We start from the raw sequence: 12,262 nt of genomic DNA on the forward strand, positions 1-12,262 counted from the left end.
TATGGAGGCGGCGGGTATGGGGGCCATGGCGGTGGCGGGTATGGGGGTTATGGAGGCGGCGGGTACGGAGGTTACGGAGGCGGTGGTTACGCAGGTGGTGGCCATGGAGGTGGTGGCTACGCAGCTGGGACTTACGGAGGTGGTGGCCATGGAGGCGGTGGGTACGCAGGCGGTGGCCATGGAGGCGCAGGCGCCGGAGGTACTGCTTACGGCGGCAGTCACGGAGGGCCATCTTCGTTGGAGGGCCCTGAGGTCAGTGGCGACGCAGGCACAGCAGCTGCAGGAGGAGCACCTCACGGGATGGGCCCGTCCAGTGTTCAGCATGTATATGCGCAGCCAGGGGGCGGCCAGGAGGGTGTGAAGTCGATACGAGTCATTCAGGACGTTGCGGAAACTAAGGGAGGTATCACGACACACCACGTCACGGAGACGACATCGACCGCGCGCGCCAACGTTCCATCGAAACTGATTCCACCACCTATGGCCCCGGCAGCGGGCGGAGCCGCGTATGGCGCCGCGGACTTAGCTGAAGATGGTGGAGCGGGGGAGGGCGGAGAAGTAAGTCCTTTTGACGAAGGGGGTGACGTGGAGGGTGAGGGCGAGGAGTTTTTGAGTCTGCGGACAGTGAAGATGCAGGCGATGCTGCTTTTAGGGACACTTGGTTTTGGGCCTGCTAGGGAGGCAAACGAGGTCAAAGAACACGCAGGACACCGAGCCCGACGCAGGAGGCTCAGAAAGAAGTTTGCTATGATACGCGAGATACGACTCCGTCGGCTGGAGGAAGCCGAGCAGACACGTTTTCAGCGGGATGTGCAGTGCCATGTTCTTCAAAAGGACGGGTATTCTCAGGGGCCTAGTGAGAGTAGATACAGTTGTGCTGGCGAAACCGAGGAAGCCACGGGTCGTGCGGGCACCGCGCGTGACAACTGTGATCGGGCACTGTGGAAGAGACATCGAGCTAGGGGAGTCTCTGTCCGGCAAACCGAGCGCAGCAGGAACGGTGAACGGGTGAAGTGGACGGACAGGAGCACACCGGCCAGCACCGTGTCGAGTCCGTTGAGCGTCCAGAGGTGGATGACGCGAGAGTTTGACGAAGACGCAGTGCCGCCGCAGCAAAGTAAGAGCAGCGTTGCAGGGCGTCGGCGGAAGGTCGTCCTGGATCAGTGCGGCCAAGAGGAAGCGCCAAAGTGTCGCCCTCTCTTGGCCGCGGCTGCTTATGCAGCTGACTGGACGGAATCAGAGCAACGCGGCGACCACGGTGCTATACCGTTGAGTAGACTGTTTCTCTTCAGGAACGCACGGTCGAGGTTACGCGGCTTTCAAAGATGTCGACCGAGAACGTTTCAACGTGAGGCGCTACCTAGGAGCCTTTGGGAGGAGAGCACTGCGGAAGATAGTGGGTACTGTGGTGATGGAGCAGAGTGGAGCGGTTCTGACGACGAAGAGCTTCGGTTCAATGAAAGCACAACGGGAGCGGAGGAGTTGTATGATGCGAAGAAGACGACCACAGGCACACCCTCCTGCGACGTACGACTTGCTATTGGAGCTTCTCAAGCGAACTTAAGTTTGGCAGTAAAGAGAAGGTGTTTCAAGGACGCCAGGGTAGGGATCACTTATCGAAACGACCGTGTCCACCTGCCTTCCGCTCGTCGGCGAGTGCAGATGTCGCTCCGGCCGCTGCGACAATTGAAGTACCAAGACTTTCTGGCTTGAAAAACGAACAGTCCAAGCTCCGTCAGTTATGTGATGGGAGTTCGTCGCATAGGCAGACAGCAGGTGTCCAGCTTTCTAGTTTCAGGAAAGAGCAGATGGACGGCTCGCGTACTCGTCGTCAAAGCGCTTTCCTGGCTCCATCTTTTTAAAGTTCTTGCTGCACCCGGTTCGTATGGCATATTCGGTGCTTCGACGGAAAACACCGGTCGGCACTCACTTCACGGTCAGAGTTAAGGCTTCACCGAAGCACGCAGAAACTGACCTGCCCGAATGCATCTTTGAAAGGGCAGGCAGTTTCCGGGATACGAGCGCATACCAGTGGCTGCGAGACTCTGAACTTGGCGTGTCTTCACCAGTCATCCCGTGAGGTTATGAACCCGATCCGGGCTCCTGACTAGAGAAAGCATTGTGTTAAGTGTTGTTTTTTCCCGCTGTCTTCTCGACTGGATGTTCCTGGTTAGTCTGGTCTTCGCACGACCGCCGAGCGCCGAGCTTGTCGCATCGAGACATTTGACACTACTTGTTTGTTTCACCCCCGCAGCCATACGCCGTTAGTACCTGAAAAGGCCCTTGTATAGCTTGAACTTGCGCAGGGAGCTTCGCCGCCGAGTGCGGTCGCGCTCACCCCTCCGATGGCAACTCGGTAGCAAAGATCGATGAATGTGATACATCAGTTCCGGCAGTGCAAAGGCTCGGAGAGATTCACGGCATTCGCGGAAGCCGATTCACCTCTCTTCAGTACCTCTAGGACCGGGTGGGGGCAATTTTGCTCAAGCCCCGAACCTATGGATGGTCCTGGTTTGGTGTAGTCAGGATGACGCCCGCTGGCGTTGTCTCAGATTGGCCAAGACTTCCACTGCAAGGCTAGCACGAAATGAGGACGTGCGATGCTCTTAGTGTCCGTTGTTTAGTGTGGCGGAGGGGGCGAGTCGGGTTCGGGTAGATGCTTTTTTATCGTTGCCACCGTTTATCCCTGAGTCCGTTTTTGCTTCGCGTTCCTCTTATAATGCTAGATTCTCTACTGGTATCTTTCTGCCTGGGCTAAGCTCAGGCCGGAGACGGTTGAGCGTTTCGCCTGAGTGTGCGGGTAAGGGTGGACTCGGCATTCGGCGTGGCGGGTGGAGTCGGCGTGCTGTGCCGTGTATCCCTCCTGCGGAAGTCATCGGCGATGCTTTGACCCCTTCTTTGCCACGCTGCTTTTTTTGTACGCTTCCTGGGAATATTACTCAGTGTTAAGGTCATGTGCGTGGGCGGGGGGAGATACCCCACCGGCACTGCTTGGGTGCTACGGCCCTACAGACGGAGCGACGCAGAAGTGGGCAACCGAAAGGCACTGGCGCCTCCGAGAATTAAGTTGTGTCCGGTCCACCACGTCGTAAAGGGGGACAGGGACAAGCAGTTACATCGGAAGAAAGAACCTCAGGCGAAACACCCATGGACAGCAGTTGCGACGGGAGACCGAGCCGCCCCTGACTACACCATATCAAGGTAAAGTTACACACTCGAACAATCGGACAGCCTAGGATGAGGCGTCTGTTCGTGTAGCAGCTGGCGGCGACGGAAACTGGAGCCTGGTTTCGTTTTGTAGAGCTTTCGGTCGTTGAGGACTCGGCGCGCCTGCAGGGTTTAGGGTATGACGCCGAAGTGCAAGTTCGTCAGCTACAGTTTCTTCTGGATGTCGGAGCTCTTTTGGAGTACTGGAAGGAACGCGAGGACCACTGGCACCACGCATACGACGGAACTGCGAGCGACGCTTCGCCGTTGTAACGTCGCGCCTAAGCAGACTTGACCCGTTCAATCTTGCTTTTGCTTTGACAGCTGTTCCAGCTGTGTGCTGCTGTTCAAGGCGAGGCTAGTCCTCGTGGCGACTGCAATTTACGTTAACCCGTAGCCGGTAGAGCCGTTAGCTCGGCCCGCTTTCGAAAGCGTCACAGCCTGTCCGCGGGGCGACCAACGTGTTGCCAACCTGTGAAAGTTAGGGGGTGCGTGGGACTCCGGCTGATTCTGTTTGAGAGCTGATGGTAGTCCTAGAGACTAGCAGCAGACTCGAGTCTACAGCTCGGCAGAATACAGTGCCCGCGTGTACGATGGGCATTCATTTTCTTCTTTAGACGTTCGCCTGTAATTATTCTAGATCGTCTGTAACCTGGTAGGGTGCGATCGTTTCTTATCGGTTTCTGTCCGAATCATCGTAAGACTGGACTGCTACTCTATCAAAGGCTCTGTCCGTGCCTACTACACATTTGCTAATCTGTCACTTCGCCTGCTCCCGTGTTTTAGTCTGGTTTATTTCCTTTACGGTTTAGGTGAAGGTGCTTCAGATCGTCGAGTCAAACACCCACAAGGTTGGAACTGACGACAGGCATGCTAACAAGCTACTGCAGAGTTCTTATACTTTTTTTGTATATAGAAGCCATTTAACTCTGGTGCACCACTGACTGTGGATGCAATTACCCAGGGGTCGACGTGCTTTCCAAGCTTCGTCAACAACCGTTTGACGCTATACAAAGAGAGCATGCGGCGATCGGCCCCGATGCGCCGCAACAGTTTCCTTCCCTTGAAAGCCGCGCGCGTTACCCCTTGACACACTGTCCCAGGGTTTGATGTTCACGGCTGATCATGCACAAAGCTTCGACCGCCGAGCGGAACGAGGTCGAAGCGCGAGGCGCACTGAGCCACTACTGTAACGTTACATTCTCTTTGCCACACACGCAAGTATATCCTCGGAACGAAAGCGCGCGCCTGTGTGGCTGGGAAGTCAATTACTTCAACGGTTGGATTCTGTTTACGGCAGACAAGCTGCAGCACCGGGCGGTGCTGAAACAAGAGTGCCATCCGGAACAAGGAACGAACTGAAAATACATTGTAAACCACCAGCCAAGCTGTTCCTCACCCTCCCTCAAACAACAGCCGCGGGTACATCGAACCCACGGCGCCACAGACATGACGTAAGAAGGTGCTGCTCCGCCAACGCCGGAGCACAGAAGACCCGCGTTTCAGACTCTCTGCAGAAGTGCTACTCAGGAGCCTGCAGGCAGTCTCATTCACGAGATGCTGCCAGCTACACCGATTTATACTTAAATAAACGCCCCGGGGTAGACCGCCCTCCCACAGACGAAATCGGGGAAATTTGTTTCAGGGGTTAAGCACGACTTACCGTACAAAGTCGCGACTCGAGTCTCCTCGGACCAGCACCTCACAGTGGACCCCAGGCGTCGTTCAGCGGGAACCCGATCTGTGCGCCTCCATAAAAGGATCGCAAGCTCCGTGCAGTGTTCTGGCCGGGACGATTGTCTCATATACCTGAAACACGACTACACTCTACCCACCTCTACAGGCATCAAAGTGTGGCTCACAGCGTAGAAGCGTATTCTTAACGAAAAACTATAGGGCCACACGGCACTAGCACCTTCCGAAGAGGGTCCCCGCATTTGTGTGCCTCGGTAAAAAGTACCAGGCACGGGGGTGTTGTCCGCGCTGCTGCGACAAGTGATGTCTCGGTACGAGTGCCTTGCTCTTTGTTGCTTCGGTGAGGTCTCCGACTCTTCCTTCCCTTCAGTCTACTCTTCCCAGTCGCATCCTAGATCCTTACGCCGACACCATTGCGCCTGCGCAGCCCCTCTTACTTGGCGAGCGCAACAGTGCACCCCTGATTTATCCAAACGAAAATCTTCATCGCCGCGGTAAACCCCACGGCGGTACAAGGAAAAAGGCAGATGATCAGACGCCCCCTCTAAGCACTTCCGAAGAATCTCCTCGCCTCGGCGGCCCACGCCGCGCGCTGGTGTCCACAATGGCTTGCCCCTTCACTACCCTCGTCAGAGGCCGGTGTTGTTGAGCCTGGGCCGGCCCGGATGAACTGCGCAGCGTCTAAACTCTGCTGCATGATACCGGCTGAGCCCTGTCCTGCTATGTTGTCACAGCCAGCGGCGGATGGCTGGCATAGATGTTCATCAGACGACCGCTGCTTCGTTCTCAGTCGACGGCGATGAGAGACTCCAATTCTCTCAGATCGCTGACCGTGCGATTGCCCCGAAGTTGACAACCGGGACCCCGGTGAGGTCTGCTGGGCTGTTGACACCGCGTTTTCCGACAACCCGTGGACAACGGCGAACCAGTTTCGCTGTGTGGAGGCAGGAGAATGTACGTTCAGTTGGTTCAGTTGCTTTGTGTGGCAATGGGAGAGCCGAACTGACAAAATTGCCTGCGGATGTTGCAGGACAGCAACCGTGAAAAGCTGCCCTGATAATCATGCAAGTCAGTATACCCGTCCACACACCCGAGCGTAGCCGCTACGAGAGAATCTGAACAATACGCATGATGAAGCGCGGCGCGGACTCCGCTCAGCAAGGGCAGAATCCGGCCGATGCGCCGGAATTTAATCACGTCGGAACTATAACGCCCCTACTCCGCCAGCTTCTTCGGCAGATCAGATGAGACTCCTAAAATCAGGTGGCTAACTTCAACGCCATCATCATCTGTCCAACACACAACCGCTGCCAAGCGAACAATCTAAGTTTGCCTCTGACGGTGTCGCACTGCCACCCTTTAACAGGAATCCTCCGCATCGCTGCTCGGGGATATTAAGTACACATAGAGACAGTGACCACCGAGGCTCGGTACAACGCAGGAAAGAAGCTCAGGGCGCATGAATAGCGGCACACTTTCTTCGGCGAGGGCTTACCTCTGGATGGGAGAGACTGAAAGTTGGCCTCTACCGTCCCCTTGAGAAAGCGGCGCATGGATGGGGGGAGGCACCGACAGAGTCGCAAAACCAGTAACAAGACACATATAGCTTCACAGCTCTTGGAACGCCGCTCACTCGTGGCCCTATATAGATGTGCGCAACAGGTCTGCAGGCGTCCCTCGGCGCAGCCAGTTGTTCTTACAGATGGATATACGCAGGCACCTGTCGGACAGCTCGGCAAATACTGGCAGTTAGCTTCAAGACGAGGAGCATATATGTCTGGCATTTATTAAGAGAACACAATGGTACTGTGTATCGCGATTTCACCCGGCCTCATTAGTACATCCGAGGAGAAACAGCTGTGCCCTGTCGCATTGTTCTCTTACCTCTTCACCGCACTCTGTGTTGCGCTGGTACGAGTCTTGCCGCTGTTTCGGCCCCTGTTCTTCCCAGCAGTCACCGTGGCCTGATGCACACGGTGCTTGGCTTCCACCGCGGCTTCCTGTACGTCCGCCTGCTCGGTCGAAACAGCCTTCAGCCGCTTTCCGCGCCCCGGACTGGCGGCTGAGAGACCGCCCCAGAACTGCCGCGCTTCCAGCAGTCGCGCACGTGCCGTCGCAGGCCACCCGGCCAACAATGAACTCCCAACTCTGTGCGCTGCGCGACTCTTCGAGTCCCTCAGCTTTGTTCCTGCCCACCTTAGGGTCGGTACTTGCCAGTGGGAGCTGCTGAGTTCGATCGACGCCCCTTGAAGTTTCTTTCCCGTCGTCCGATGACACGAGACCTGAGACGAACGGTAGGCGGCTAACTATTTCAGCCCAAAACGACTGTCGCTTCTGCTGACGATGCGCCTCCCGCAGTACCCCAACGCCATCCCCCTGTACCGAGCCATGATCCGCGCGCCTCTCTGGTAGCGAGGAGTGGCTTCTGTTCTCAGCACCCCTACCAGCCTCCCGCTCCAAGACCCCGCGAGGGAGTTCAGCTTTTCGGCTAGTCGGCTTCGCCCCGAGCAGCTCCGTCAAGCTATGAGAGCTAGTCGTCTCCAGTACACTTGCTGAGCGCAAAGACCGTGACGTCTCCGAAACAGCGACTAAAGACCGCGAGCGAGTAATCTGCGGCTCACGCAGCGATACGCTCCTCGGCTCTGAGCGTCCCATGACACAGGATTTCTTGTTATGTCTCAGACCACATGAAGTAAGAGACGCGGGAATGCTAGTCCCAGACAACACGCAACCACCTGCATCACCGAGGAAATCTGCGTGGCGCTTCAGCACATCAGTGGAGGCCGTGTCGTTGCTCGTTGTTCGCCTTGTCCCGGTTCTCTCAGACGCCGGATTTCCTTGCTGACTATTGTCTTGCAGTCCGACGCTGTCACGATCGCCGAACACGATCATGCTACTGTCGACACGTGGCGGAGTGGTCGCCGCAGTGCTCGCAATGCTATTGCCGCCTCCAGCTGACTCGCCGTCGGGGCCATGTCGCCTGACAATCGAAGAAACTGATGAAGTCCTAAGAGAACAGCTCTCCACTTCTGCGTCCGTGGCGTCCACGAACTGACTTTCGACACCCTGCTGGGGACGTTGGCCGTCCAGCAGGCGGGGCCCTGACGAGCATAACTCTCCCGATTCGAATGGATGCTGCAGCTGATTTGCATGGTCGTGCGGTGGAAGACCGGCCACCCCGAGGAGACCGTGGGGACGGTCCAGCATCCAGAACTGCCACTGGCCGTCTTGCCTGCGGACCTGTTTCCGGCCTCCATCCCGCTGCGCCTGATCTGCCTCGGCGAGTGGCCCCTCCCAGTGGGAAGCGGACGGGGAGTCGTTGCACGGAAAAGCATTCAGCCGAGCTGTAGCGTCATAATGTAGCCCTGTGGGCACGGATCGCCGTTCAGGTGCTTTACCAAAACGGGCTGTTCTGCCTGTAGTGACAACGTCCGGTCCCACAGTCTCTCCTGCCGCGCCGTCCACCTCCGAGCTAACCTGTGTTTGAGTTCCAGTTTTTCGTTCGCCTGATAGTGTACCCCCTGCAGGTCGCGTAGCACTGCTTCCGCACTGCTCATAAACTCCTGTACCGGTGTCGTAGAATGGTGTTGACCAACCACGATAAGCAAGACGTTGAACGGAATCAGTGTCCGCGCCGCTGTGCAGAGAGCAAGGAGACTGTCCTGGTGATCTGGCCGGGTGCACTAGGGAATCATGAATGGGAATGCGCGAGGGCGTCTTTTGCGTAGATGCTGCAGGCCTGGAGGCACCGCCTGCAAACGCGTCTTCCGAGTGGTAGGGAGCGGAAAACGTAGCCGTTACACTGTCTCCAGCACACTTCATTCGGCCGCCACAGCGCGTCCCACAAGCGTTGCTGGGGGCGCTGTTGTTGGGGGCATATAACACATCTTGTACTATCTTGTCCACGTTTCCTCGCATCGAGGATGACACCGAAGACAAGTGGACGACGCCCGCCGCAGGGTAGGTCGGAGTCGGAACTGCCACACTGCCAGACACCACATCCGCCCAGCCGCGAGTGGCCAAACACGCTGCTGAAAGCCTCCAGCACTCGCCCATCGTATCACCGCGCGCACCAACGTCGGCTCTCTCCGAACGCATCGTCTCAGGAGTGTTCAGCTCCTGGCCAAAGAACACCGCCGGGGGATTCACCACGCTCTGTCCCACGACATGCCTCTGTGTGGGGTTCTCCACTTTGGCTTCTTGTTGTAACAGAGATGATGCACAGTTTCCTGTGCTCTGCGAAGACACAGCGCCGTGCACCTGCCGGCGCCACTCCCTTGTAGTTGTCTTCATGCGGCCCTGTGGAGCCGCCCTCTGACATCGAGGACCGGTTGTGCTGCTGCCTGTCGACTGCTTCATCTGCTCAGCTGTAGTTGCGGAACTACTGCCCAACACCCCGGGACCGGTGCTACACGCTGGCGTCCTCTTCACATGGCCGAACAGATCGGAATTTTGCCCGACTTCTTCACCTGTCGACAGCCCGTGGGAACCGGAAGCAAGACCACTGAAACACAAACGTGACTTCTCACTTCCATTCTGAACCACTGCGTGGCCTGCGGATTTCACGCTGAAGGTCTGTGCTGCACATTCACGGCCTTGACACTGCCAAATCTCCGTTTTCGTCTTGCCTAAGTGGTTCTCCCTCGTCGTGTTCGAAGACCGCGAATCTACAGCTACGAAACTGTTCTCGCTTTCGCCGCCGGGAGGCAACTCGGTAGCTTCATGCACCTTTTTGAACGACACGATACATTTTCCCACATAGACCGCGGGCGAAACCGGAGAAGTGGCTGAGGCACCTGGGAACGCGGGTGGGTCGCCACGCGGCGTTTCATCAAAGTGAGCACAGTTCGTGACAGTCGGCCCTTGGACTGAGGGTTCATCTGACAGACCTGCACTGACGCCCTGATGCCGGCCACCGCGACCAGCAGAGTCCGTCTCGTCTCCGACATACGTCTCTCTGCGAGAAGCGGCGCCTACAATAACGCAGGCAGCAAACAGTAGCGCTCCACTCTACGCGAAAGAAGGAAAAAGAAAGCCACCGTGAAGGGCAGGAAGAATGTAATGACCTAGTGCTCAATTTTGGAATAGCTGTCGTCGCCTGCACATGAAAGAGGACCTGGACGTAGTTCGCGACTACGCCCAGTTCCTGTTTTATATGCAGTTTATCCGTTTCAGGCAGCTGACACACCATTCATAGAATAACGCCTCAGCACAGCCTAGTCCCCAGGATATTCTCTTGGGAGACCCGCTTCAACTCCTGCGCACGAACCTGGTCAAACTCACCTAGGTGCTGTCTCGCTTTCTCTCTGTCAGCTGTGTCTGTTGGGAGCCCGCTCTGGTCAACTGACGGATTCTCCGCAGACACTGTGCGCACTTCTTGCCAGAAACCAGGACGTGTCGCGCTCTCTCCAGAGTCCACCGGGAAAAGACGCGAACACCGTTCTGAGAGTGGGTGCTCTCGAACACGTCCAGTGCTGGCCCCCTCTTCGCGCCCTCGCTGGTTTCCTTGGGACGTTGAATGCACTCCCGGGCAGGGCGACTGTGTCTTTCGAAACACATTGCTTTGTCTTCCATACGACCGTAGACCCGCGTGCTCTCTCTCCGCCTCTGGAGCAAAACGCAGGAACTGCACTCCTTCTACTGCAACTACTGCACGCCCCACGCTCTCCGCGTGGTGCCTCAATGAAGCCTGCTTGGACTCCTGACGCACATGCTCGTATGATTCTGAGTCCCTACTCCGAGTTTGGTTATTCACGCCCGGGCTGATATTCTGAAGCTGTCCAAGGACTTGAGGATCGTCCTGCTGACCGACCGGTGGTCCCCCACAGTCTCCTCGGCTAATTCCTGTCACCTGGCCGGGCGGCTTCGGGACGGCCGACCCTTCCTGTTGCTCAGTGCGCCCCTTGTCGTCAGCGATCGCCGGTGGATGCCAGTCCTCTGCTTCCTCGCCCTTCTCCTTGGTACACGGACCACGCTCCACGTCGGGAGCCGGCGCGACCCTTGCTCTCCCTCTGTCCCCCGCCAGCGCCGCCGCGATGACCCGTCCCAAGGCCGGAGAAGGCCCTGGCAGGATTCTGAACACTCACGGACAGCACCAGGCTCGCCCGCTTCACTTGGGCCTGTCAGAGCTCAGAACAGAGTTCGGTCTGTTTGATCGACAGTGACTCCGAAAATAATAAAACTGACACATGTCGCTGAGACGGGGGCGCGCATCTTATCGCACGTTGAAACCGCGTACGATGAACGGAGACAACACGTTCTTGCCTCCGAGTCAACTGCGGCTTGGTCAACCCTGCTCCTACAAACGAATCTTTTGCTGGGAGAGCTAGGATTGTGGCAAAGTCGAGTTTCACTTGGTAAACCTTCCTTGCACGAAGAGAATACCTAGACATGCAGTCCAAACGCGCCGTCGCGTATGCAGCGCACCGCAAGGCTCGGCGTCTACCCTAAGGCATCGTAGCTCCTGAGTGAAATTCTCCGGCTTCGGACCAAGATCCAAACAGTTTCCGCTTCACGGTCGACCATCTGCCACGAACGCAGTTACGTTGCAAGAGCTGGTAACGCCACGCACGTCTCGGAACGGAATGTCCCAAGCGCCCTGAGGAAACCTTTAGAGAAGGATAAAGCGTCCCGACAGGGCTGGCATCGCATCATTCACACGGTGCTCAGGGAAGGGTATTACCCTTCACCTAGAGAAACCCCTAAGGCCCTACCTGACAAGCCACGAACCGAAACTTATAACTTTCAACGGTGCGACTTCACATACAACAGCAGAGGCTATTTCCTGGTGAGCACACTCGTCTGGCTTTGGGCTTGTTACGTGGGGCGTGGATTCTCCGGCAGAGACTGATCGGACTGTGTCGCTGATCCTGCTTGGACTTTTCCCAGTAGTTCTCGCCGCAACAATGGCGAGCTCTCCAAACTCTGGGGTGCAGAGAGAAAGCGTACACTGAGCAAGTATTTTCAGAAAGAAGTTGAGTCAACACTCACTTCGCCGCACTGCAAAGGAGCCGAAGCTGTTGGACGATACTCCGGAACGTAGGTCTCACGCGTTCTTCATCCTGAATGCAACTGACCGAAAACCAGACACCGCAGTCCGAGAAGGACTAAAATCTTGCGGCACAGCAAGCAAAGTCTCAGGGGTCGTTTCCTAAGTAACCAACCAAGGAGCACCAAGCAGTTCGCTTAGCATTCAAACAAACGATGCCACGCGCGGGAAGACTTCGCCAGAACAGCGCGCATCCCGACCGGCCTTCCAGACGAGGCAGGGGGTACAAATCTAACAAGCGGCGGAACGGGGGACAGAGCACGCAAAAGGGCGAACCTCAGCGGCAAAAGTTCAACCAACTTGCTAGGGGAG

The 12,262-nt window shown here is 56.8% G+C and overlaps 2 protein-coding genes across 2 annotated transcripts in view; one reads left to right on the plus strand and one right to left on the minus strand.

Annotated features, from left to right (window-relative positions):
- The window catches only part of CSUI_003205 (uncharacterized protein), a 7,605-nt gene extending 3,552 nt beyond the window's left edge, over positions 1–4,053 (plus strand). The window contains exon 4 of the mRNA XM_068063403.1: positions 95–4,053. Within this exon, the coding sequence (XP_067924620.1) occupies positions 95–1,713 (1,619 nt within the window). The 3' untranslated portion in view covers positions 1,714–4,053. The remainder of the gene's footprint in view (positions 1–94) is intronic.
- A 148-nt stretch (positions 4,054–4,201) lies between these two features.
- Positions 4,202–11,972, minus strand: CSUI_003206 (uncharacterized protein; the record flags this gene model as incomplete). The annotated part of the gene is made up of 4 exons (XM_068063404.1): positions 4,202–5,917; positions 6,787–9,875; positions 10,186–10,976; positions 11,893–11,972. Coding segments are annotated over 4 exons (4,431 nt in total), but the record flags the coding sequence as incomplete, so codon positions are not given.
- Between the last annotated feature and the right edge of the window lie 290 nt (positions 11,973–12,262).

The sequence above is a fragment of the Cystoisospora suis genome (genome assembly GCF_002600585.1).
Source record: "Cystoisospora suis strain Wien I chromosome Unknown contig_1404, whole genome shotgun sequence".
In the NCBI taxonomy this organism is placed as follows: Eukaryota; Apicomplexa; class Conoidasida; order Eucoccidiorida; family Sarcocystidae; genus Cystoisospora; species Cystoisospora suis.